Source organism: Parasteatoda tepidariorum, chromosome 7, assembly GCF_043381705.1.
Source record: "Parasteatoda tepidariorum isolate YZ-2023 chromosome 7, CAS_Ptep_4.0, whole genome shotgun sequence".
NCBI classification, from domain to species: domain Eukaryota; kingdom Metazoa; phylum Arthropoda; class Arachnida; order Araneae; family Theridiidae; genus Parasteatoda; species Parasteatoda tepidariorum.
The window spans coordinates 63,494,945-63,518,740 of record NC_092210.1 but is presented as its reverse complement, the minus strand read 5'-3'; the positions used below and the strand labels follow the sequence as shown (position 1 = coordinate 63,518,740).

The window sequence follows — 23,796 nt, the reverse complement described above, 5'->3', positions numbered from 1 at the left end:
TGCATATTTAAATCTAAAAATATAATAAAAAGGCAGATATAAATAATAAAATGTGAGAACGCATTTAATTTTTAATAATAAATTAAGAAGGAAAGTATAGATGGAAGTTACATAAAAAGACTTGTTGAAGCTTTCTATGTTAGATATATATTATATAGGGGAGAGTCGGGTAGCCCCGCCCACTTAAGGAGTATTGCTTATATTTCTGTATAATATTGAGTAATAATCAATATTTTTGTATGTTTCTATTGTTTTATCATCTAATTATATAATGCAAAAAGAATAAACCAAAAAATAATAGTTTAACTTAAAAAAATAGAAATTTAAAAAATTTGACTACTGTATTCAACATATTTTCAAAACTATTGTTTACCATGTTACCAGCTGCATAAATACTTGAAACTTTGAAAATAATCTTTTTTTAATATAACAATTAATGTCCGATGGCCCATTGACTTGAAAAAATATTCTATACATATGAAATTGACAGTGGATGGGGGTACCCGACACTCCCCTATGTGCAGAATTTTTGAATTCCATGCATTTTACTATGAAAATTTAGTATAGAGACCTCCTCCCCCTAATGCAAAAATCTATGATAAGGACTGGAGAATAATATAAAGTTGTGTTCTAATAAGCTAATGTAAGGGAATTTTATTGTTCAATAACTGTTATTATTTTTTATTAGATTCTACAAGAATTGGAATATGGTCCATCTGTTGATTGGTGGGCTTTGGGAGTCCTGATGTATGAAATGATGGCTGGACAACCACCATTTGAAGCAGATAACGAAGACGATTTGTTTGAAAGTATTCTTCATGATGATGTTCTTTACCCTGTTTGGCTCAGCAAAGAAGCAGTTTCAATCTTAAAAGGCGTAAGCTGAATAAGTGCTTAATAACTTGTGATTTTATATTTTGACCTTATTATGAAAAGTAATTATCTTCTTCTTCGTTGTAGTTTATGACTAAGAACCCAGCCAAGCGACTAGGCTGTGTTACATCCCAAGGTTGTGAAGAAGCCATTCTACACCATTCTTTCTTTAAAGAGGTGGACTGGGATGCGCTTGAAAACAGAAAAGTCAAACCACCCTTTAGGCCGAAAATTGTAAGTTACTGATTGATTCTATGAATGCTCCATTGGTACTTTGAATTACTTTAAAATTAAAAAGGAAGTGCTGTTAACGAATCAATTTTAATTGACACGTAAAAATCAAACCTAAAGAATGAAATATTGAAATTTATTTTATTTATACAAATGTCAGGCATTTGACCACTAAACCCTCATCTATAATCCTACTTTACAACACTTTAAAGCTGCTGAAATAGAACAGTTTTTATCATAATAAATGCAATTTCTAACTGCAAAAAAGAATAGTATGAAGATAGGCAGCGTTCTGGTATATTTAGCATTATCCAGCATACACCACAAGGCACTTTACACCCACATGGGAATTCAATTGTGACAAAAACACTTTTTCTTTGGTATTATTTAAATATGTTTACTATATTAATATTCATTGTCATTTATGTTAGCAATTATATTGTCAGGGGTCTGTCCAGACATTTTGTGAAAGGTCCGTTTTTGTAAAATTGTGAAAAAATTACTCGTAATTTGGGAATTTAAAATGAACGTTAAGTCACATTCTTTCAGCCAGGGTCCGCTTTTGTGAATTTGTGATAATAGGGTCCGTTATTGCAAAAAAACTTTTTCAAGGAGTTTTTAAACTGTAAAGACATACAAAATTATGCTCAACACTGTAAAATTATAATTAAAAAAATTAAATTAAAAAAAAATTAAAATTAAATTTTAAAATAAACAGCAATTGCTGCTACTAAATTAGAGATGCAGCATACAAATATTTAGCCAGCTTATGCTGAACGCAGAATATTCATTTCGGATGAATATTGGAAGAAGCGTCCGCCGAAGACAAAACTTAGTTCGTTTACATCTGCCTTTCTTTCCCCCCAACCCCCTGGGTAGGGTTTATTTGATTAACAAAACAATAATGAAGATAAACAAATTTGTGAAGGGTCCGATTCAATGATAGATTATTTTGTGAAGAGTCCGTTTTTAAGTTAAAATATTTTGTGAAGGGTCCGATAACGGACCCAAATTTCTTCTAAATAGTATTTATAGTGACTGATTGTATTTATAGTGACTCTGTTATTTTAATTGTCAAGTAGTTTATTTTCTCTCTCTTAGAGTTTCTACTTAACTAGATAATCATTTTTAGTAAACTGTTTTTAGTTTTTAGTGATGTTTATTGTAATTTATGGTTGTTTTAAGTTACTGCGGGAAAGCTATATTCTCACTCATTTTTTATACTTATGTTTCAACTTCGTATTTGGTACACATACTATGAAAATTCAGTACTGACCCCCATTTTTTTCCAACGTAAAACCCCCGTGCATGCTTCCGCGTGTCTCACTTTTTCTGAATATAAAATCTTAATGCTGTTTTTCAATTTCCAGAAAACAAAAAGAGATGTCAATAATTTTGATCAAGATTTCACAAAAGAAGAACCAGTATTGACTCCTGTTTCCACAGAGGTCATAAAGAATATCAATCAAGAAGAATTCCGAGGATTCTCCTTTGTTAATGAAGATTACAATCCTGCCAAATTTGTATGTGATGGTCCTGCTACATAGTGTCTGAAGAATAATTGTATAGTGAAATCCTCTCCCCTCTTTATTGTTGTGTCTAGTCATTAGTTTTGAATTAAGGTCTGTCACTAATTATCTGTGAAAAGGTTTATGCTTTTTTAGAAGTAGATATGTATTTATTATTGTGAAAGATCAAGAACATCTTGGCTCTCTCCTATCATAACTGTACAATCTTTTAAGTTTGAAAATTGTGAATTGATAAACCTAAGTCTTTTCTTTTCATACAAATCATTTATTTAATAGAAAGAAAAAAACAATCTAACATGTTTGTTTTTTCTCTTTGTATGAGGATGTATATAAGATTCATATGTTTTTAATTTATACTAAGAGATGAATTTTAGTGTATGAGAGATATTTCTGTTTAGCTTTTAACTGTCTTTGTAAGTGTTTTCTTTTATAGTTTGTGCTGTGTAAAATTATTTTGAATACTTGTTAACAATACTGCTAGATTCTACTTCCAATTGAAAAAAAAAACTATGCAATTTATTCATTAAATGTCCATCTTAATGTGTTTTTAGACTTTTTATAACTTATATATTACCAGATTCTATTCTGTTATCCATTCAAAAAATATGCAAGATTTAATATTTATTTTAATTAATGATTATGCAAAATTTAATATTTATTGTACTTAATGACTTTGCAAAATTATAAATTGAATGTTTTATTATAAAAAATCAACTTATCTAATTTTATTAAAATCTTACGTATGTAATTTCTTGGGTAACTGACTGACATTGTTTCATGCATTTAATAATGTTCAAATTAAAAAAAAGAAGCTATGCAATTTATTCATTTTATGCCAATCATAATGTTTTTTTTGCTTTTCTTTTGTTAACTTATAACCTCTACTTCCAGATCCTAATCTGTTCTGCAGAAAATAAATAAATAAAAACTGCACAATATCATTAATTTAATATTTATTATAGTTAAAGATGATGTAATATTTAATGTTTATTGTACTAAATGAATATGCGATATTATTAATTCAATATTTATTACAAGTAATCAATTTATGCATTTAATTGAAATCTTACATGTGCAATTCCATTGTTTCATACTTTTAACAATGTTTCTTATTTCTGCTCAACTTTTGAAAAACCTTTGCAATTTTATTGAAATCTTTCATCTGCAATTCAAGGGGTAACTAACTAACATTATTTCATGCATTTATTAATCTAACTAGATTCTGCTACAATTAAAAAAAAAATTCATTCAATTTATTCAGTTAATGTCAATATTAATGTTTTTTTTTTTGTCTATTTATAGCATATTTTTCCAGGTTCTGTTATCCATAAAAACCTGTACATTATCATTAATTTAATATTTATTATAGTTAATAATTATGCAGCATTTAATGTTTTTTGTACTTAATTACTATGTAATATTATGAATTCAATGTTTATTATAAAAAAATAGACTTATGCAATTTTATTAAAATCTTACATGTGCCATTGCATTGATAGCTGACTGACATTGTTTCATGCATTTAACAATGTTTCTAAATTCTGCTACAAATTTTTTAAAAAAATATCCAGTTTATGTCAGTCATTTTTTTTTTTTCGTCTGCTTAAAACCAGGTTCTATTATGCAAAAAAAGAGAAGAAAAAAATGTGTGATAATTTAATATTTATTATAGTTAGTGATTATGCAATATTTAATGTTTATTGTACTTAATGACTATGCAATATTAATTTAAATGTTTATTACAAACAATCTATGCAATTTTATTAAACTCTTACATATGACTGACATTACAACTGACTAAGATTATTTCATGCATTTAATAAATGTTCAACGTTAAAAAAACCTATGTAATTGTCATTTGATATCAATCTCAATGTTTTTTGTTTTTTTGATACTTATAACCTATACTTCGAGATTCTACTCTATTATCCATAAAAAATTATGCAATATTATTATTTGATTGATTTGTTATTATGATTATTTTGCAATATTCAATATTTATTATAGTTAATGATTATGCAAAATCTTTATTATTCTAATGACTATATAATATTTTTTAAAAGTTTATTGTAAAAAATAAATTTTTCTAATTTTATTAAAATCCTCTCATATCCAATTCTTATACAATGTTTTTTGAATTCCGGATTACATTGTGTATTTTTAAATAATTTTGTGTGTATTTATTGATTTACAAATATACCAACTTAATTATTTTAAAAAATTACCGAATTAGATTTTAGTTCTTTCAAAATATCTAATTCATTTGAGGCATCTATTGTATTGAATTGTTATATTGAAATATCTATTTTAAAAAATGCAATGTAACCTATTAGTAAAAAGCATTATTTATTTTACCACAATCTCTTAAAATTTTGTGATTCTGTTATCTGTGAACAGTTTGAAACAAGAATGGACTTGATATGGGAGAGCCTTTCATAATCAGCATCTGTTTATATACCCACTTGATAAAAAGTTAAAACATTATTACAGATAAGTATTGACTTTCCTGCATATTTGTATCACCTCTTTCATGTACAGTTTAAATCTGCCTATGCACATGTCTTCTATGAATCATAGATGAACTGAGTTAGTTTCCTCTTCATATTATCAATGTTTCATAATTATTTATTTCTTAAAGAGCCATGGCTGCATGTTTTTAGCTCTTGATCGATTTTTATGGTTGTGTATTTATTTTTTTAATTCTATTTTCTATTGAATTTTTCCCCTTTTTCTTTATACAAGTATTACTGTCAAAATATTTGTACCTGCTGGCTGATTTGCTAAAGCAAATTGAGAATTGCTCCTTTGTGGCTTACTATTGCTCCCTCTATTGAAATAGTAAATGCAAATCAGTGTTGTTATTTAAAGACAGTAGACAGGAGGTGTACACACTTTCCTTTAGAGAATATCCACAATTGTTCAAAACTGGGACATGGTTTTGTTGTCTCAAAATATTTATATGCAAATGAAAGTAACTAAAAGAAATGCATCTATGTTATTTATTCTGTGCTGGTCCTTGGAAAAAATTTATTAAAATTGTTTCCAGAAAATGTTAAGGAAAAAAATGTAGTATTGAAATATTGTTGCCTATTATATTAAATATTTTTCTTAGAATTGAAAAAAAAAATTGAATCCAGAATTACAGTGTAATTAAAGTGTCTCATTTTTTTATGCACTGCTTGTTTTTATTTAATCTCATCGTGAAATTGATTCACAGTTGCATTGCAAAATTAAAATAATATTATATCAAAATGTGGGTTTAGAGCAAATTTTTCTTTCTTTGCTTATTTCCAATAATTTTTTTTTGTACTGCCATGTAAATCAGCTCATAAAATTTAAAGGCAATTTATAACCTCTTCCTTTCCCCAGTCCACCTATGTGGACCATCGCTTCTAAAAACACGCTAAAGGAAAATTTATATTTTTTCCTTCTCTGAAACAGTCATGGATATTTAAGATTTTTTGGGACTCCGCAATAGATGCAGAACATGTAAATTATTTGAGTAGAAATTCACAAAACAGTAACGAATTTTGAAAAATGGCACTAAATCCACATGCTCGAAAGGTAACTAATTTGAAATATTATATAATTTACTTATAATCTTTTGACTTAGTAGTTATGTGTTCGCTGGTTTCGTAACTTAAAATATCGTCTGCGCTAATTAATTAGCATATTCGAGGTCACCCCTTCAAACCATTAAGAATGAGTCCTAGAATGTGAAGATCCGATTATTAGATCAAAAGTTATTCAGGGTGGTTCGTTTTTTTTTTTTTTTTTTTTGGCGCACTGTACCTTAATGTAAGACAATTAAAATACACATAAAAATATTACTAAATAGATTTAAAATTGAATACTTATAATACTATGAGCTTTCACTTCCCTACTACGTTATTATAAATTTTGCCTTACGTACCAAGGTACTTGCATGTTCTTGACTGTATTTTTAAATATTAGGTAATTACAAATTTAAAAGCTTCATACAGAGAAACGTTCTTTCTCTTTTTAAGAAGCCTTATAAAAATCATTATATGAAGACCTTTCATTTCAAAACATATTAGTCGTTATAAAATACTTCTTTATCATATATTTTGCAATAAATATAATTATCTTTTTTCATTTCAAAGACGTTTATTTGTTAGTTTAAGATTTGTAAATAAAAAAAAAATTTTTTTTTTCTCCCCGCACTTTTGACTTAATGTATATTCGTAAATGATGTAAGTTTCTTTCTTTGTATTTTAAAAATTTTGTTGCGTATAATTTACACAATGTATCTTTACTTTTGTTATTGCTACTTTTTTTTAAAAAATAATAAAAATCTAAAGTTAGTTTGATTTTGCTTAAAATTTATGTTAAAAGAAACACCATTTACTTTGCTATTAATTTGTTTAAATAACATCAAAATAATGTTTAAATATTTGAAAAAAAGTATTACGTAATTAGTATTAATAATTATTTTTTTAGAAGTCTATACCATAAATTGAAGTTTAAGTAGAAATTTTTGAGTGAAATTTTAGTTAAATTCCTTATTTTTTTTATTAAAAAATATTATTTTAGTTATTTTTTTTAATAAGAATGTTGCCTTGAAAGTGTAGTATATAATATGAAATAAATGTGAAATTATGACGTTTGTCAAACTTTCTATATCAGATAAACAGTTGAAACTTAACTTTTTCAACATAGATTAACATACTTGAATAGAGATTCTGTAAGTAAGTGTTTATTTTATTTCTGTTTAGCTTTGATTTTCTGTTTCATTACTCTTCTTTCTTTAAAACCTTGATTTTTCATTCTTGTATTTGTTTTTTCCTATGTTAACATTCTGCATGAGATTTTTTTTTTTATCACCTGTACCTGTTACTTTCCCCGGTCCTGATATCACGAAGGTAAGACCGTTATTTTTCGCTCTCCCCGTCGTGATGTCATGATCGAGTTTCCTTATTTTTAGCAGAAGTACTTGGAAAAAAATAAAAAAACGACCCAGAACAAACGAACAGTAAATCTTTCTGAAACAGAACGCGCCCAACAGTTGAAGAACAATTTTTCAATAATTTTTTCCTTTCTATTATCAACAAACTTGCAGCCTATAACTTTCGATTTCGTGATTGCATACTGTTACAGATGTGGGTATTACGGTAAAATACATTTTATTTTTTGCTTAAATTTATTACAAATTAAAGTGAAGTCAACATTGCTTACTTTGTTCCAATAAATAAATGTGATTTCAGAACGTGTAGAACTGTAATAGTTATGGAATATTCTTTATAGAATAGTTTATATTATTTCTGAATCTATATAATTCGGAAAACAACAATTGGCGATCGCAACGCTCGAATACGCCATCTGGGGAGAGACCGGTTTTATTCTTTTGCCCCTTCTCCCTTCCCTCTCCTCTTTTCAGTACTATGATATTTTCCCTTTTCTTAATATTTTTCCTTTTTATTTAATAAGAATATTTTTTAAAATTTCCGTGATGCTTTTTTTAGAACTATGTTTAATGTAGTTTTCAGTTCCTAACTTAAAAGATTTTAATCTAGATGAAAATCAAGAGAGAGACTAACGTATTTCCTTCCTCTATGACTCTCCACACGCTACTGGGGAAAGCATGTGAAGTGTTACCATAGGTAGAGAGTTCTGCTCTACGCCACCTGCAGCCCATTTCGATCGCCAATAAAGAATCATCCGAATTACTTGAAATAGTATCATTTGTGTTGATTATCAATAATTTTTTTATCGTTTTCTTGGCAAGTATTTTTTAATTTTAAATGAATAATTTCAACTATTCTGTTTTTAAGCTACATATGGATGGCGTTTCCAGTAGAAAAGTGAACAATCTCGAGCTCGGGACCTACTCTAGTTCCGGTTAAAAAGTTTGCAGCTGCTTATTACATGTTATTCTGACAGGCGATGTTTTCAAACGGATAATTTTGTTTTCAATAAAAGAAATAAATTAGATAATTTCTGAGCTCAAATCTGCTGTATTTCATAAGATATTAATGTTATTATGTAATTCTGGGGAGTTTGGAGTGAAAATTTGTTTTAGTTATTTTGTTATTTATTATTAAAAAAGGTGACATGGCTGCTAGATTTTGAATAACTCGCTTTTTTGGCAGTCTTGATTTGGCCTCTTTCCATTTGTTTATTACTGTTTGCTCGTGTAGTAAGCTGTGCACTATCTTACGTTAGTGTTAACACTTTTAGTATTGTAAACACAAGTATTGTTAGCATTGTAAACATAAGTAATAAGTAATCAAATACATTGTTTGCAAGGATCTCAAAGCACAATGAAACCAAATGGCTTTAAAATACAACTGAAACAGTAACCCGGAAATTTAGGCAGTCCCGAGCTTGCAGCGTTCCCTAGTGTAGAAAACACCATCCATTCAAATTCATATCGAGATCTTATAATTATAAAATTTTGTTGTGTGATAAGTCATCTAAAAGTAATGAAGGGATTATGTATACATTATTTTAAAATAAAATTTTCAAATGAAGAATATTTCATTTGGAATCCTCCGGATAAGCAGGTAAGTGTTATGATTTTTATGATAAAAAATTTACTTGTAAATAATTTTTTTCTTCCTAATTTGATGATATTTCTCTACAGAACGGTTTTTTACGTCTGGTTAAGAGCTTTAAGACTGGAAAAAAGGAACAATATGAAAGTTTTTTATTTAAATATGAGGAATTTTTAGAATCGTTTTTTTTAATAGTAAGCATTCTTTATTTCACGTTTTTTAATTTATAAACAATATTTTTTAATGAGTTTTAGATTTTTTGATAAAAATCGTTATCTTAAGCTCTTTTTGCAAAATTAAAAGATATTATATTATATACTTCTGTAAACTTTTCCCATGATTTTAATGTTTGAAGTACTATAATTCAGAAAAGTATGGAATGTAAAATTTAAAAAGACTTTCCGTACTAGATCATTAAATTTAGAAGTAGAACGAATTAGATTAGATCAGTATTTTAGAATTATATCAGTAGAACGATTTCTCATTCTCTAGGTTTTAACTCTAATTACAAGATTTTTAACAAATATTTTCCGATGTGTTTTAGATGTTCCTTCTCTTAAGAAAAGATAATCCATTTGTTTTCCCTTGCATACGAAAGAATATCACACATTTTTCTTTTTTTAAATTTAATAAGCCAATAAAGAAGGAACATTACCATGCTACACTGAAGAGATCTCCAGTGCAACTGGTTAGAGCCCCTGATAGTATAGGAGGCTTACAACTGATGATCCTGTTGTTTTGCTAGCAGGAATTCATCTCAAATAACAACGCCCCCTACATCTTTCGCGAATTCACTAGTAACTGATACAGTGAAAATAAACCATTCTCACTAATGTGGTGGCGCACTACCAATAGCCAGATTGATGAAACATATTATTATTCAGTACTTTCAGCAAAAGACTCACCAACCACCTTCCATTTTTTCTGGACTGCGGTTGAAAGTGTGGCCGTGCGACAACTGCACGTTGTGAGCGCATTAACGCAAAATCATCATTTATCTCTGCTGCTCTGATTTCCCTTGTTTACAAGTGAGGTGAATTACAACTTAACTTTTGCCGGTGAAGTTGACGTGTTGTTTCTGTTTACAGCAAGCAACTAGCAACTGGAATATTAAGTTATATTCTGTGCATACGGTGTACTTAATCTTATTATAGTAAAAAGATATTTTATTCAATCAAGATGCTAGAATGTTTAGATGATCTTAAGCGCATGAATAAGCGCCAAGTAAGAATTTGAATAATTTGTTACATTTATTAATTCTATTATGTTGGATTTCATCAAGATCTGAAAATGATATGTAGCCTCTTACTTTTAATTGATTTTCTATATTTGTGTCTTTAATTGCCTGTTCGCATTTTTCCTTTTAAAAGTTGTTTATCATCAGACAAAAGTTAGATATGAAATTAATGTTTGTTATTTCAATCTTGAAATGTCAATTTTCTTTATAGTGTTGTATTTTTATTGCATTCGGGATACGAAATTGAAAATTGTGATATTATATTTATTTAAACTTCTTATCTTTTTTTTTTGTTGCTTCTAATTAATATGTATTGATTTTCATTTCTTTTAAACTTTTAAACTCGTTCAGCCAGAATGTGTTCTGCAGTACTATAAGAATTAGTTGGGAATTTGTAGTTATAGAAGTTGACCTACTTGTATTGCCATCTTATCTTTGCAGGATATTTCGTAAGGACCGTTAAATTGTCAATGGTGAATTGTTTACTTAACAAATAATCCATGTTGTACCTATATTTATGTATTTTTAAGCCATGGTTCTATAACTCCTATATTATGCTTATTTAAAATTTGATAAATTTTTTTCAAGCATAGTTAATTAAGTATAACTATTAACATTTATTTATCACGTATATATTTGAATTTGGCCATAAATTGTCAAATTTATTTGAGATAGTTTTGATCATTGGCTTAGTATGCAGTGGATCTATGTCTCCTTTAAGAATTAATAACATCAAAAAGCTCCTTAAAATTTATCTATCAAATGTAAAGAATTTTATAAATCATCAATGATTTAAATTTAGCCTAGGTAAAACCAGCTAAGAAATTAAAAAAAAAGAAGAATCATTTTGTAGGTATTAACCAGTTGGAATTTTTTTTTAGATTTGAAACTTTTAACATTAGTCTAATTGTGAATATGAATCTTGTTCCACTCAAACATTTAAAGTTTGTGATTTTGACACGGTGTTGCATAGTATTTGTGATCTTGTTGCAAAACTATTCTCAAAATCTTGGGTTTCAAGTGTGAAAATTATTTACTACATTACAGCTTGCTTCTTCCAAGATATAAAACAAAATTATAAGATACTACAGGGCTGATTGTGCTCCGGAAAAAAATCCGGATTTTTCGCTAACAGTGATCAGGAAGTTTCCGGAGATCGAAGGTCCGGACGCTTAAAAAAATCATAGATCACGGAAATTTCCGGAAATCAAATATTCAAAGGTGGAATTTAAAAACACAGTTTATTTTATGCTTGTAATATTATTTAAAAATATAACTTTAGGGAAAACGGTAGTTTCTCAAAATACTTTTTCTTAAAATTTTATTTTGTGTCTTGTAAGAAACGATAAATCCATATTTTTATCATAATTTTGTGTTGATTTTTTAATATAATTTTTAATTTTCACAAATTATGTCTAAATTTTCACAAAATAGGTACCTCTCAGGAAAACCTAGACAGGCCACTGATTTTTTAACAGTAAATAGTTATTATACCTAATCATAAACTCAAGAAAGAAAGACATATTTGTAAATTTTAATTATTTCTCCAGGTCATCATAGGTATGTGTAAATGGTATAGATATGTATAAAATTTTAAAAATATTTTAGGTAAACTAAGAAATATTGAGAGGAAGGAAAAAAAAAACTTGTTTAAATTTTTTTCTAATTTTTCAATTTAAATTGTTTTTTTTTTTTTTTTTTTTACTCAAATTTTCTGCAATTTTGACTTGGGCTCACAATCACCCCTGATACTATATAATATACATTGCAATTTGACAATTTTGTATCACATATCTGTCAGTTTTTAATAAAACATGTGTTTATTAATCTAAAAAATTTTGTTTTATGGCCTTTTTATTTACTATTATGTTTTACTTAAATTTACTCTGCATGTAAAAAAAAAAAAAGGTCGCAAAGGAATTGGTTGCGGGGTATTAAAAATATTTTTAACTGCTTAAATCCATGCTCTCAGTATATCTGTAAAGCATTAACCCACAAATCAAATGTATAGTAAACTATTTAGTACAACTAATTTTTTTATTATTATCTCTTGGAATGAATTTTAAATAAATTTATTTTTAGTAGCTCTATATATACTCTCTATATATTTTGTTTTAATAGATCTATCTTATCAAATAATAATTTGACTTGGTCAGGAAAATCTGAAATTGTCTGAGACTGATTTTAGGAGAAAAAAAATCAGGAAAAATGTAAATTTTGGAGAAATCCTAGTAAATCCTGCAACAAATGTACCTAAATTTTCAAAAATAATGAATAGCCAATGGAGTTCTATGTAAAATGAGCTGAACATCAAAATTTTTTTTTTTTTTTTTTGTAAAATGCTCTGACATAGTTAAATTTTTGTAGATTACATAAAATTAGAATATTAATTTATGAAAAATACTATGTTATAACACAATGAAACCTGCCGGGAGTGTCTCTCCGTTCCACAGTAAAATAGTCGTTCTTAGAGGTTACCTCCATTTATTTCAAAATTGTTGTAAAAGGTGCATCATCTTTGGCAGACAATTTTAATTTTAGTCTGTGTCATTTTTTTGGTGCAGTAATGTCATGAAAAGACGTATTGATTAATAAAATTTAGCGTCTACTTGCAACCTGGGGGCCATTCACAGCTCGCCATTTGTTAATGTGCGGCTCACAAAAGCTTCTGAACACATTAAAAAAAATGTTTTTTTTTAAAGATAAAAAATGTCAAAAATTTTTAATTGCATATTTGAGTCATCACTTTTCGACGAGTTCAATTACAATTATCTAGATTCTATTGTAAATCTATGTTTCTCGATTGCTTTTTCTGTCGTAATTGCTTCGGAATTTTGCATGGTTTTTAAAACACGCAATATACTTATAATACAATGTTGAATTTTGAACTTGATTAATCACTTTTTGCTTAACTTTATTTTTGCTGATTTCATCTTAAATCCATGAGATTTTTCGATCTTTTTTTCTTCTTCTTTTTGTCGGGAATAAATAAATACATTAAATATTCTTTGTCGTTTCTGTAATGTAATTAAATTCTTTTTGTACTCAAAAAATATTATGAGCTTGCAGATACTTATGGATTGTGTGGGCTGATACTTTTTTTTTTTATCTTACTGTTCCTGTTATTAAACTGTTACATTGAGTATTTAATTTTTTCTGGTTTTCGAACAAAATATTCTTTTTACAAATAATTTATATACTTATATATAATTGATAGGTATACTAAAAATTTCTTGTTAAATTAGTTTTTGAAATTTTGATTTTTACATATTATTGGTGAATATTGCATAGTATTTGATGTATTTTTCTATCAAAATACTAAGATTTCATAGCTTTTTATGTAAAGAGTGATGGTCATATTAATTTTTAATTTTGTTTGTGTTTTCAGCTGCTTTATCAATTTTTGAATTTTGGCATGATAGTATCTTCTGCTTTAATGATTTGGAAAGGTTTAATGGTTGTAACTGGAAGTGAAAGTCCAATTGTTGTTGTTTTAAGGTAATTTTCTTTTTTAAAAAAATTGCTCTGTATTTGGTTTTACAAAAATTCTTTCATATTATTTAAACTTCTGATATAAAAGTGAGTCATTATTTTATGCGTTTATTATAACCTTGTTGTCTGACTTAGAGAGTGCAAAACTGTCTGCAAACATGAAATTTCGGTTAAAAAACAAGCAATTTCAATTAATTTCTGTGAGATAGTTATATTTTTTTTAAAAATGTTTTAATTTTTATAAAACTCTATATTGATTTATATCTTAGGGATTAGTTTGGTAAAAACCAAAAAAAACTTAAAATAGAAATCCGAAAATGTTCTGTCAAAAAGCACTTTTTATATAATAATAATAATAAAAGAATACCTGAAATTTAAGCAAAAACAAAGTTTATGCTGGAAGGATTTATCCATGAAATGTTATCAACGTTTTAATAAAAATATCAATGCAAGCTATTATTTATTTAAATCACATGTACTATATGAATCTCAATGTGTGATTATTAAATGATGTGAATAGGAATCTCTATTATTAGTTTTAAAATCCTTTAAATATGAATATAAATTTTTGATTTTAAAATAGCATTAATATGAATATTCATGTTTGATTTTAAAATCGAGTGGAATACAAGTTGCCTTGTAAAATGTTTATGTGTTGAATATGAATCATAATACTGGTTTTGTAAATCAAGTGAATATAAAATTCGGTATTTGATTAAAAAATAATAATAATAGGAAACTCAATCCACGATCTTAAATTGCTTAAATGTGATTCACGATGTGTGATTGTAAAATCATAACAACGTGAATTGCAATGCGTGATTTTAAATTATTTTAATTTTCTTTCAAATCGTGTTTCCATAGGTAGGAAAAAGTGTAAAAACAATTCTTTTTTAGTCGGGAATTTGACAAAAATGTACATTCTTAGAAAAAGTCTTTTTTTTTATTAAATTGAAAAAAAAAAACATTTAGAAAAAACTCATTCCTAATATCAGTATGCCTGAAAGTGAAATCTAATGACATAATTGTGGAAAACGTGCCACTGTGTTAAGCAGAAAAATATTATCTTATTAATCTCTGCACGTTTGAATAAGGAAATTTTGATTTTTTCTTTTTCTTTCTTTAATTATATAAAAAAAAATTACGTGATATTGACAAATTTTCTCGGAACAGCATTTACTTTTTTGTGTAGGTATGTTATACATATTTGCTTGTTATCTTAATAATGTTGTTAAGTTCTTATGTGCTTATTACTTGGTTATGTACTCTTTATTACAGTAACCCTAGTAATTACAACTAATTTTTTCTTCCACATTTTTGTCTTTAATGAAAAATTTGCTATGGCACTCACTGCTATGCAAAGCAGGTAAAAAAATTCTTGTATCAATCTCTGCCGGATTGACCTGCATGTTTGAGTAGAGGAATTTTTCTTTTTTTTTTCTTCTTTTTTTAAATATTAAAAAATTTTAGTCGATGTTGACAAATTTTTTGCGAATGACGTTTGCATATTTGTGCATATTATACATATTTGCTTGTTACCTGAATAATGTTGTTAAACTTATATATGCTTATAACTTGGTTATGTACTCTTTATTACTATTAGTAACCTGAAAAATTATAAAAAAAATTTTCTCTTTTATTTTTTTGTCTTTGAAAAACTTACTATGGCACGTAGTGAATACCTTAAATGTATGCAATACTAAGTGGTTTCATTTGTAATTTGGTTTAAATAACTGAGTTTTCACCTGTATTTATATTCAAGTGCTTCTCTATAAGGTAATGTGATAAAGACTTAAATACATATTTAAACTTTTTTCAAATTCAGTTTAATATTGAAAAAAAATTAATAAATAAAAGATAATAAATAACATGATTTAACTAGTGTCATAATGTTCACTTTTATGTGATTTGCAAATTTTCCGACTGAAACTTAATTATATTTTATCTTGATTTTATAGTTTAAAAGCTTCATTCGTGATTAATCCATTTATTTAGAAATAAATAACAGTTTTTTATGTATGCGATAAATATATATTAATTTACACTGTATTATTGTAGTGGAAGTATGGAGCCTGCTTTTCACAGAGGGGATCTATTATTTCTGACCAATCATAGAGATGATCCAGTTCGTGTTGGGGATATAGTTGTCTTCAAAGTTGAAGGACGTGATATACCAATTGTTCATAGAGTCCTTAAAGTTCATGAAAAGTATTCATTTTTTACTATTGTTATTTTTAAAAATATTTATTGTACATATTTTATATATTTTTTAAACGTGGAATTGCTTTTTTTTAATTGTAATAATTTAATATTAATAATTTCTCTGAGTGCTACAGTAGACCAAATTGCCCTAAAACTTTCATGAATGAATTTGTTTACTGTAAAATTAAACAAAGTGGTAATCATTTCAATTTTTAATGTGTTTGTCAACTCAGTGATAAAATTTAATAATTTCAGTTTATAATTGTATATTTGTTGACTGTGTTATAATAAATTTACTTGGACTCAATAGGCCTTATCATTTGAGATGAAAGTATTCCAAAATTATAATTGTGTGCCAGCAAAAATTTTTGACGTGTTTTGATTATCTTAATTTTATAAAATTTGGTTATTTCTTTATTTATGTAATATTCTCTAATAATAATATGTAACAACTACCAGCAACCACACCCTACCTCTTCTGATCTTGAACTTTACTCCCTGAAGAAATCCCAGCTTCTCAGGGACTGGCTGATTCCCCCCACCCACCATTGGTACAAAGGAAATGAGCCTGGAGTTTCTTTGACTCTTCCCTTTGAAAGGAGAGTCTGCACCACCCTCTCCCGCCTTGCTACCGGCCATCTAAAAGGTTTATTATTTTCTGAAGGAACTAAAACCTACCCCCCCTGCCCTAAAGGACATTTACACTGGGCTTCCGCCAATCATATCCTGGACTGTCTTGGTCTTCTCTGGGAAGACATCTACTCTACTCCTCTTTTGGTCTTCGATTTCATCCAGGTCAATTGGTCTACAGATCTGGTCTGACTTAGTCAGGCCACATGAAGATAAGCAACAGCAACAAAGTGGTGCAGAATATGACTGATTAAACCAATGAGATTCCGAGAAAATTTAGGCAGCCCTAGAAAAGCTTTAGATGAAAAAAAAATTTAAAAAAAAACTTGCTATGAAATTTTTTTTATTTATAAAAAATTTGTTGCTTCACAAATTTTTTCCTGTAAAAGAAGATTAAAAAAAATTGCTTAAATAAAATTGAATCAAGTCAATAAAATCCTGCTATTTTTAATACAATATAAAATGGAAATTGGTGCTGATTTGAGTAATCACTTCCTGTCATGCTCGATTTGTACCTATCCCACCATGCTTTTGATATTGACTCAAGAAAGAAATAATCTCTCATAGACAAAGGGACAATCCGATAGAATAGAAAGAATGTAAAATAATAATTATAATAATAAACAAGTCTCATCAAAATAAAATTACAAACTTTGAAGAGAAAAAAATATTTTGATCTGTTAGAAAAACGTACAAAGCAAGATTTTCTTAAAAAGGGTGCTGTAAAATCCGGCATTATTCAACATTGACGTTATATATTGGCAATTTTCACGGACAAGCTAATGATGACGTAGGAAGCGGGATAACGTACGAAGCGGAGAGTGCAAAACTGTAATTTAGTTCCACTGTAATTTTATTTTGTATCAAAAAACAAATGCATATTTAACTATGGATAAATTACATGCTATTAAGGTAGTTATTTATTTAGCAATTTATTGAGAAAAATATTAAAAATTAATTTTATAGAGAAATCTAAACGTTGTTTCTTATGTGCATGTGCTGAATCTTAGTACTTATTGCAATATTTTTGTTACTGTGCATGTGATGAGGGAAAATTTAATTAATGACTATAGCACTAGACTTGCGATTCAGTGTTAACTTTTGTAGTGCAATATGGTAAATTCGGTATTTGATTGTGTTTCTTTGATTCCCCGATTGATTTGATAAATCTGAGCATGTTCTCCTTTTAAGTTTCTTTTTCTGGTATGGCACTCTGCACTGAGCAGTTTTTTCTGTATTTGAAAAGCTAGAATTTTTCCTTTATATATTCTTTGATATTAAGACTACTGCTTAATAGTTTTTGATAACTATTGCAAAAGTGACCAAAAGCTTTTTCTTACGTTATGAATAATTTGACGAAAAATAGTATGAAAAATTAGTTTTCATGTCAGGAGAGGTAAATGGCAACTCAAAATTTGACGTAGGACAGATAACAAAAAAGGGATTCATTGATTGACAAAAATTTGATCCAATTACATGTTTGGGAAGAATTTAACTAATTGACTATAGCACTAGACTTGTTGTAGCTCAGTATTGTATATTTTTTAAAGTATTTTGAAAGTATTCAAAAAATTTATTATTTTTAGTTTAGTATTTATTTTTTCCATAAAATATTTTGCATAAGGAATAAATATTTGTATAGTCCCAAATGAATGAGAAATGGAGACAAAAATATTTGTTGCACCCAATTTTAGATTGTTTTTCTTTGTTTTTTTTGATAAAGAGTAAGCGATGTATTATTCGAAAGCTGACATTTATTATGAAAGTATATTAATTTTTTGTTAGTTATAAATAACTTGCTTTTCATTTTACATTGGTTTCATTTCAATTTTATTTGCAGGAATAATGGCACTGTAAAAATATTAACTAAAGGTGATAATAACTCCGTTGATGACAGAGGACTGTATGCACCTGGACAGCTATGGTTGGAAAAGAAAGATATTGTTGGACGTGCAAGAGGGTAAAAATTCATTATAAATTAACTTTTTTTTAATAATAAGGTTCATAGAATTGAATTACCAAGATAAAATTTTAATTTTTTGCAATTTTCATCTCCTACAACTTAAGGAAATAGGACGATATTATATTGTGCCTTTTTTTTTAAATTAAAAATAATAACTGAAATAATTAAGGATCATTTAAGTCATTTTGTGCTTGAAAACACACCACAAACGTGAATGTGAAATTCGCAGGACAGATAAAGCATGTTGTGGTATGCAAATGATTAGCTTATCAGTGCATTCATTCTATCAGTACAGAGTTTGATCAAGATCGAATTGTGGCCTACCGGGATTGCTGTTTATTGTACTGTAGTATTGCTGCTCGCGTTGGTCGATATCTCCTGACTGTTAGCAGAATATAGAATCGATGGGTTTATGACGGTCATAAGGAACGCTGTTACAGGATCTAATCGTCACTAACAGCCGAGAAGACAGACGTGTTATCCTCATGGCCTTAAGGGTTCATACAGCTACCTCACAAACCCTGAGTCAACAAATGGGGTCACTTGCAAGACAGCAAGTGTCTGCATGAACAGTTTGACGACATTTGCAGTAGCATGGGCTGTCAGCACAATGGCCATGGCTTCGACTACCCTTAACGCTGCATCTCAAGCAGGAGCGCCTCCAATAGTGTGATCAACGACGAACCTGGGCGTGGGAATGTCATGATGTCAATCCAGATTCTGTATACAGCATCAAGATGGCCACATTGTGGAGAACGCCCATTGGCAGCTTGCATTCGGCATCATCATACTGGCCCATCACCTGAAGTAATGGTATGGGGTGCTATTGGATACACGTCTCGATCACTAGTTGTTCGCATTGCCGGCACTTTGAACAATGCACGACCGCATGTTGCCCGCACTGTCCTGACCTTCCTTGATACAGAACATGCTCGTCTGTTGCCCTGGCCAGCATGTTCTCCTGATCTCTCACCAATTGAAAACGTCTGGTCAACGGTTGCCGAACGACTGGCCAGCCACCACTCGTCGATGAATTGTGGCATGATGTTGAAGCTCCATGGAATGCTGTACCCGTCCATGCTATCCACTCTCTGTTTGACTCGATGCTCTGGAGATTAACTGCTGCTATCGCTGGCAGTGTGAGGCTGCTCTGAGTACTGATTCCTCAGGATCTATACTTCTAAATATCCTGAAAATTTAATCACTTGTTCTTCCAACTATAATGTATGTGCCCAATAAATATCATTCTGTTATTTGCATTTCTTTGCTGGTGGTGCAATTTTAATGGCCTGTAATATATATATATATATATANTATATATATATTATATAGCTTTTATGTGATTTAAACCATCAAGAAATAATTTTTCCATTTAATTTATAAATAATTCTGTATAGCATGAACTATATTAATGAAACATGCTGTTTTAATTTTGATTTAACTAGAATAAAACTAGTTATTTCATTCAATATGGTGATATATGTCTTAAACCATTAAAATTCAATCATTAAATCAAAAGTTGTTTAATGCAATCCAGTTTTCTGTTTTCTTAGGGATGGTAGCAAAAGGGGAAGGAATATGAAGCTTTATAATTTTAATATTCATATCAGTTCAAATTGTTTAGTAAATTTTTGACCAGTGAATGATGTTGCACATAGTTATGTAATATAGACACACACGCTCACACCGTACGCAGATACATTAGCGCTGATTCTCCAATTTTGCAGATACTTTTTTAATATTTATTGTGATATAAAAAAAAGTATCAAGTGCAAGGTTGAAGAAAGTCAGTAATTAGTTGTATGTATGCTGCTCCTAAAGAGAAAAGATATAACTGCTACTTTAGTCCAAAGCTTAGCAATCCCATCATTAGCGGTCGAGCCTACAACCAGCTGATTGTTTACAACTCAATTCAACTATTGCTTTACAACAAAAATAAACGATTGTAGTGACAGTAGGAAATTATTTAATGTAATTTCGTTTGGAGCGAAATTACTAATATTACTAAATATGATAATTACTTTATATGAATGTAGTTCTATGTTTAACGATTAATATTAATCTGCATATATATATATATATTGTCAAATATAAATGAAAATATCAAATAGTAACTGATTTCATATATTTAATAAAATTACTCTATTATCAAAAATATTATGAGCTTGCAGATATTTTTGGATTGTGTGCGCTGATACTTTGTTTTTATCTTACTATGATGTTGCGTTTTCACAATCTGCAGAATCTAATAACTGAGAACTAATCTACATTTTTGCTTTAGTTACACAAAACCTATTTAAAACTCAAATCTTAAATTTAGAATATGAATTAAGATCAGGTCAGGGTATAGGTATTAAAAGATTTGTTTTATTTAAAGAAATTTCAGTTAGGAAATTAATGATTATTTTGCAGAAATCCACCAGAGAGCAATTAATACCGATTTTCTTCTATTGCTACTTTAAACTTATAATACTTCTTTGATTGCTTTGTATAATAGAAACTATGGGAAAAAACTAAAATGACTAATTTGGTCAGAAAACTTAGGTTTATAAGGACAGTTCTGAATTATGCAAAATTATACTTGCTATAGAACCAAAACATAAGCAAAAAAAAATATTTTTTTTTTGTCCTTTAAATTTCTATTCATTAAGTTTCATTGTCTTTGTCAATTTTGAGTGCAATTTATATTTTTATTAATTTGCTTGCTCTTTTTCACTATATTTTTTATTTAAAAAAGTGATTTTTTCTGTTAGCTGCTTTGAAGATACTTAATTTAAATAAATTTATTGTTTTTTTTCATTCCAGATTTGTACCATATGTTGGTATAGTAACTATACTTATGAATGATTATCCTAAATTTAAAGTAAGTAACAAATTTGCTTAATCGATTTATCCGTAGAAATCAGTTGGACACTGTTTCTCATTTTTTTCCTTCTCTTTTGCAGTATGCGGTTTTAGGATGCCTTGGATTATTTGTACTTATTCATCGAGACTGAAAAAACAATTTTTTAAAAAAACGATGGATCATTGTTTACCATCAGGATCATTTTTGTCATGTGATGCTACTATGTAGATCACTTCATCTATAACCAGAACTTTTCTTCCCAAGTATTATTATAAATTTATTTAATTCATTTGAAAATGTTTGTTCAAAAGTTTATTTTAATTCGAAGAATATTGTCTCAAATGTTAATTGATCACAAATTTCAAAGCATGACAATTTCAAAACAAATATATTCAAAACATTATATATTTTTTTCGAACAAAGTTAAAGTGCAAAGAAACTTAAAGGAGGATGAAACAATTTTTTTTTCTTTGTCAATGTGTGCTATTTTAATCTGTAATAATCCAGATTTACTTCCATTTATATTTGAGCTTATGTGGACTGCTGATATTTTAAATTTTATTTGAAATTTTTTTATATATCAAGTTATTATTTCTTGCTGTTAAATAAAACGATAATAAGGTGTTTCTTTTCTATACTTTCTTTTGAAAGTTCCACACAAATTCTTTAAATTGTGAATTTCAGCATCTTTGTTTACGAGAAATCTGATATATAATGCTTATTATTTGTAATTTTGTTTGTTTTGTGGTGGACTGTTGGTTTTATAATGGATATATGATTCAAATTTGTATCTTGACTTGGATAAAGCAAATCTATTTTCTCTTTATATTGTTAAAAAATTTATTGCATCATGCACGCACAATTGTAAATTAATCCCCAATTGAATAAAATAATTAAATGCACTACATACAATTAAGATATGTCTATCCTAAATAAATAATCTTTATCTTGTTGAATTCAGATAATGTATTAATCTTTTGTAACTTATCCAGGTCATCAAGCAAAGTTTTATAATATATAATGGTTCAGTCGTTGTTCCTAGTGTATTAAAAATAAAACTAATATTGGTTTAACTTTTTATTTTATTTTTAAGGCTCTTACTAAGTGAAGGGCCAAAACTAGCTTACTTAAGAAAAATTATGATTCCTTAATATCCTAAGTGCTCAGTGTGAGTGTTTCAGTGAATTGATATTGCTTTAGAAACAAATTTATTTATTGTTCTGAACTTTATTTTTTTTTTTAAAAAAAGCTTTATGTAAAATACAGAACAATCACCAACTGTTCCAAATTTTAATTTTTACTTCTTTAATATTTTTTCCCTTTTGTTTTTAGTGCTTTTATATTTTGGAATAATATTTGTTGTTTATAATTTCTGTTGAGAAATAAATCAGTTTAAATTTGCAATATAAAAACAATGAAACTCTCAACATACAAAGATTACATCGGAATATATATTTTTTAAATATAATAATCATAATAAAAGTAATAGTTTAAAGTTAATCACATGTTAACGATATCCAATAAACTTTTTTGTAACTCATTTTCATGCAAGCTTATTGTGAAAAAATTTAGAAAATATTTTTTCTGTTACATTTTCTAAGTCAGAAATTCTTAAGCAAATTTAATCTGAACTCTCTTTTTAAAACTTGATGGCATTCCTTTATGCATTTATCTCTTTTTCTTTTTGGTCAAAAATGTTATAGAAAAAAATTTTGTTCTGTACTTTCATATCAGTAATTATAACTTAAAAGGTTTTGAAAATCTTGGTATTACCGTACTTTTCTACATAAATAAAAAAACTTTTCAGTTATTTTGTCTTCATTTAATGTATTCATTTATGTTTATTGTACATCCATTTAATTTTTATTGACGCATGCTTATACCGTAAGACTTCAATTTACGTGCAATCTAAACTGACAACTACAATGCTATAACTGACATTTTTCATACATATGAACATCACAACAAACATGTATATTTAATCTTAACTCTCTTTTTAAAATTTAATGGCATTCCTTTTGTTTTTTCTTTTTGGTCAAAAATGTTATAGAAAAAATTTTTGTGTTAAAGTTTATAAAATAGGGACTATAAGGAAAATCTTTTTTTTCTTTTTATTTAAAAGCATGAAAACTGTGAGAGTATAACCAATAACTTAAATATTTTATGTAGTTAATTACAATATTTATAATAAATATGGTGTCAATAAAAGTTAATGTGAACATTTATTTACCTAATTCATTGAAATATAAACATGCGTATATTTAATGCAAATTACAAAC

At 27.9% G+C, this 23,796-nt stretch overlaps 2 protein-coding genes across 2 annotated transcripts in view; both read left to right on the top strand.

Annotated features, from left to right (window-relative positions):
- Window positions 1-5,808, top strand: part of LOC107446459 (Protein kinase C) — a 39,186-nt gene extending 33,378 nt beyond the window's left edge. Inside the window, exons 13-15 of the mRNA XM_016061126.2 lie at window positions 689-877; window positions 961-1,107; window positions 2,475-5,808. Coding sequence (XP_015916612.1) covers window positions 689-877; window positions 961-1,107; window positions 2,475-2,651 — 513 coding nt within the window. The 3' untranslated portion in view covers window positions 2,652-5,808. The remainder of the gene's footprint in view (window positions 1-688; window positions 878-960; window positions 1,108-2,474) is intronic.
- Window positions 5,809-9,926: 4,118 nt separating this feature from the next.
- On the top strand, window positions 9,927-23,327 carry LOC107446460 (signal peptidase complex catalytic subunit SEC11 homolog C twr). Its single transcript, XM_016061127.4, has 6 exons — window positions 9,927-10,372; window positions 13,774-13,883; window positions 15,936-16,085; window positions 18,550-18,669; window positions 21,478-21,535; window positions 21,618-23,327. The coding sequence occupies exons 1-6, from the start codon at window positions 10,328-10,330 to the stop codon at window positions 21,666-21,668; spliced, it is 534 nt and encodes a 177-aa protein (XP_015916613.1). The 5' UTR covers window positions 9,927-10,327; the 3' UTR covers window positions 21,669-23,327.
- The last annotated feature ends 469 nt before the right edge of the window (window positions 23,328-23,796 follow it).

Bases quoted from the DNA above. Each gene is read 5' to 3' on its own strand.
- LOC107446460 (XM_016061127.4), top strand. From the start codon at position 10,328: ATGCTAGAATGTTTAGATGATCTTAAGCGCATGAATAAGCGCCAA. The intron at 13,884-15,935 runs GTAATTTTCTTT...GTATTATTGTAG, and splicing joins CCAATTGTTGTTGTTTTAAG to TGGAAGTATGGAGCCTGCTT. The intron at 21,536-21,617 runs GTAAGTAACAAA...TCTCTTTTGCAG, and splicing joins ATGATTATCCTAAATTTAAA to TATGCGGTTTTAGGATGCCT.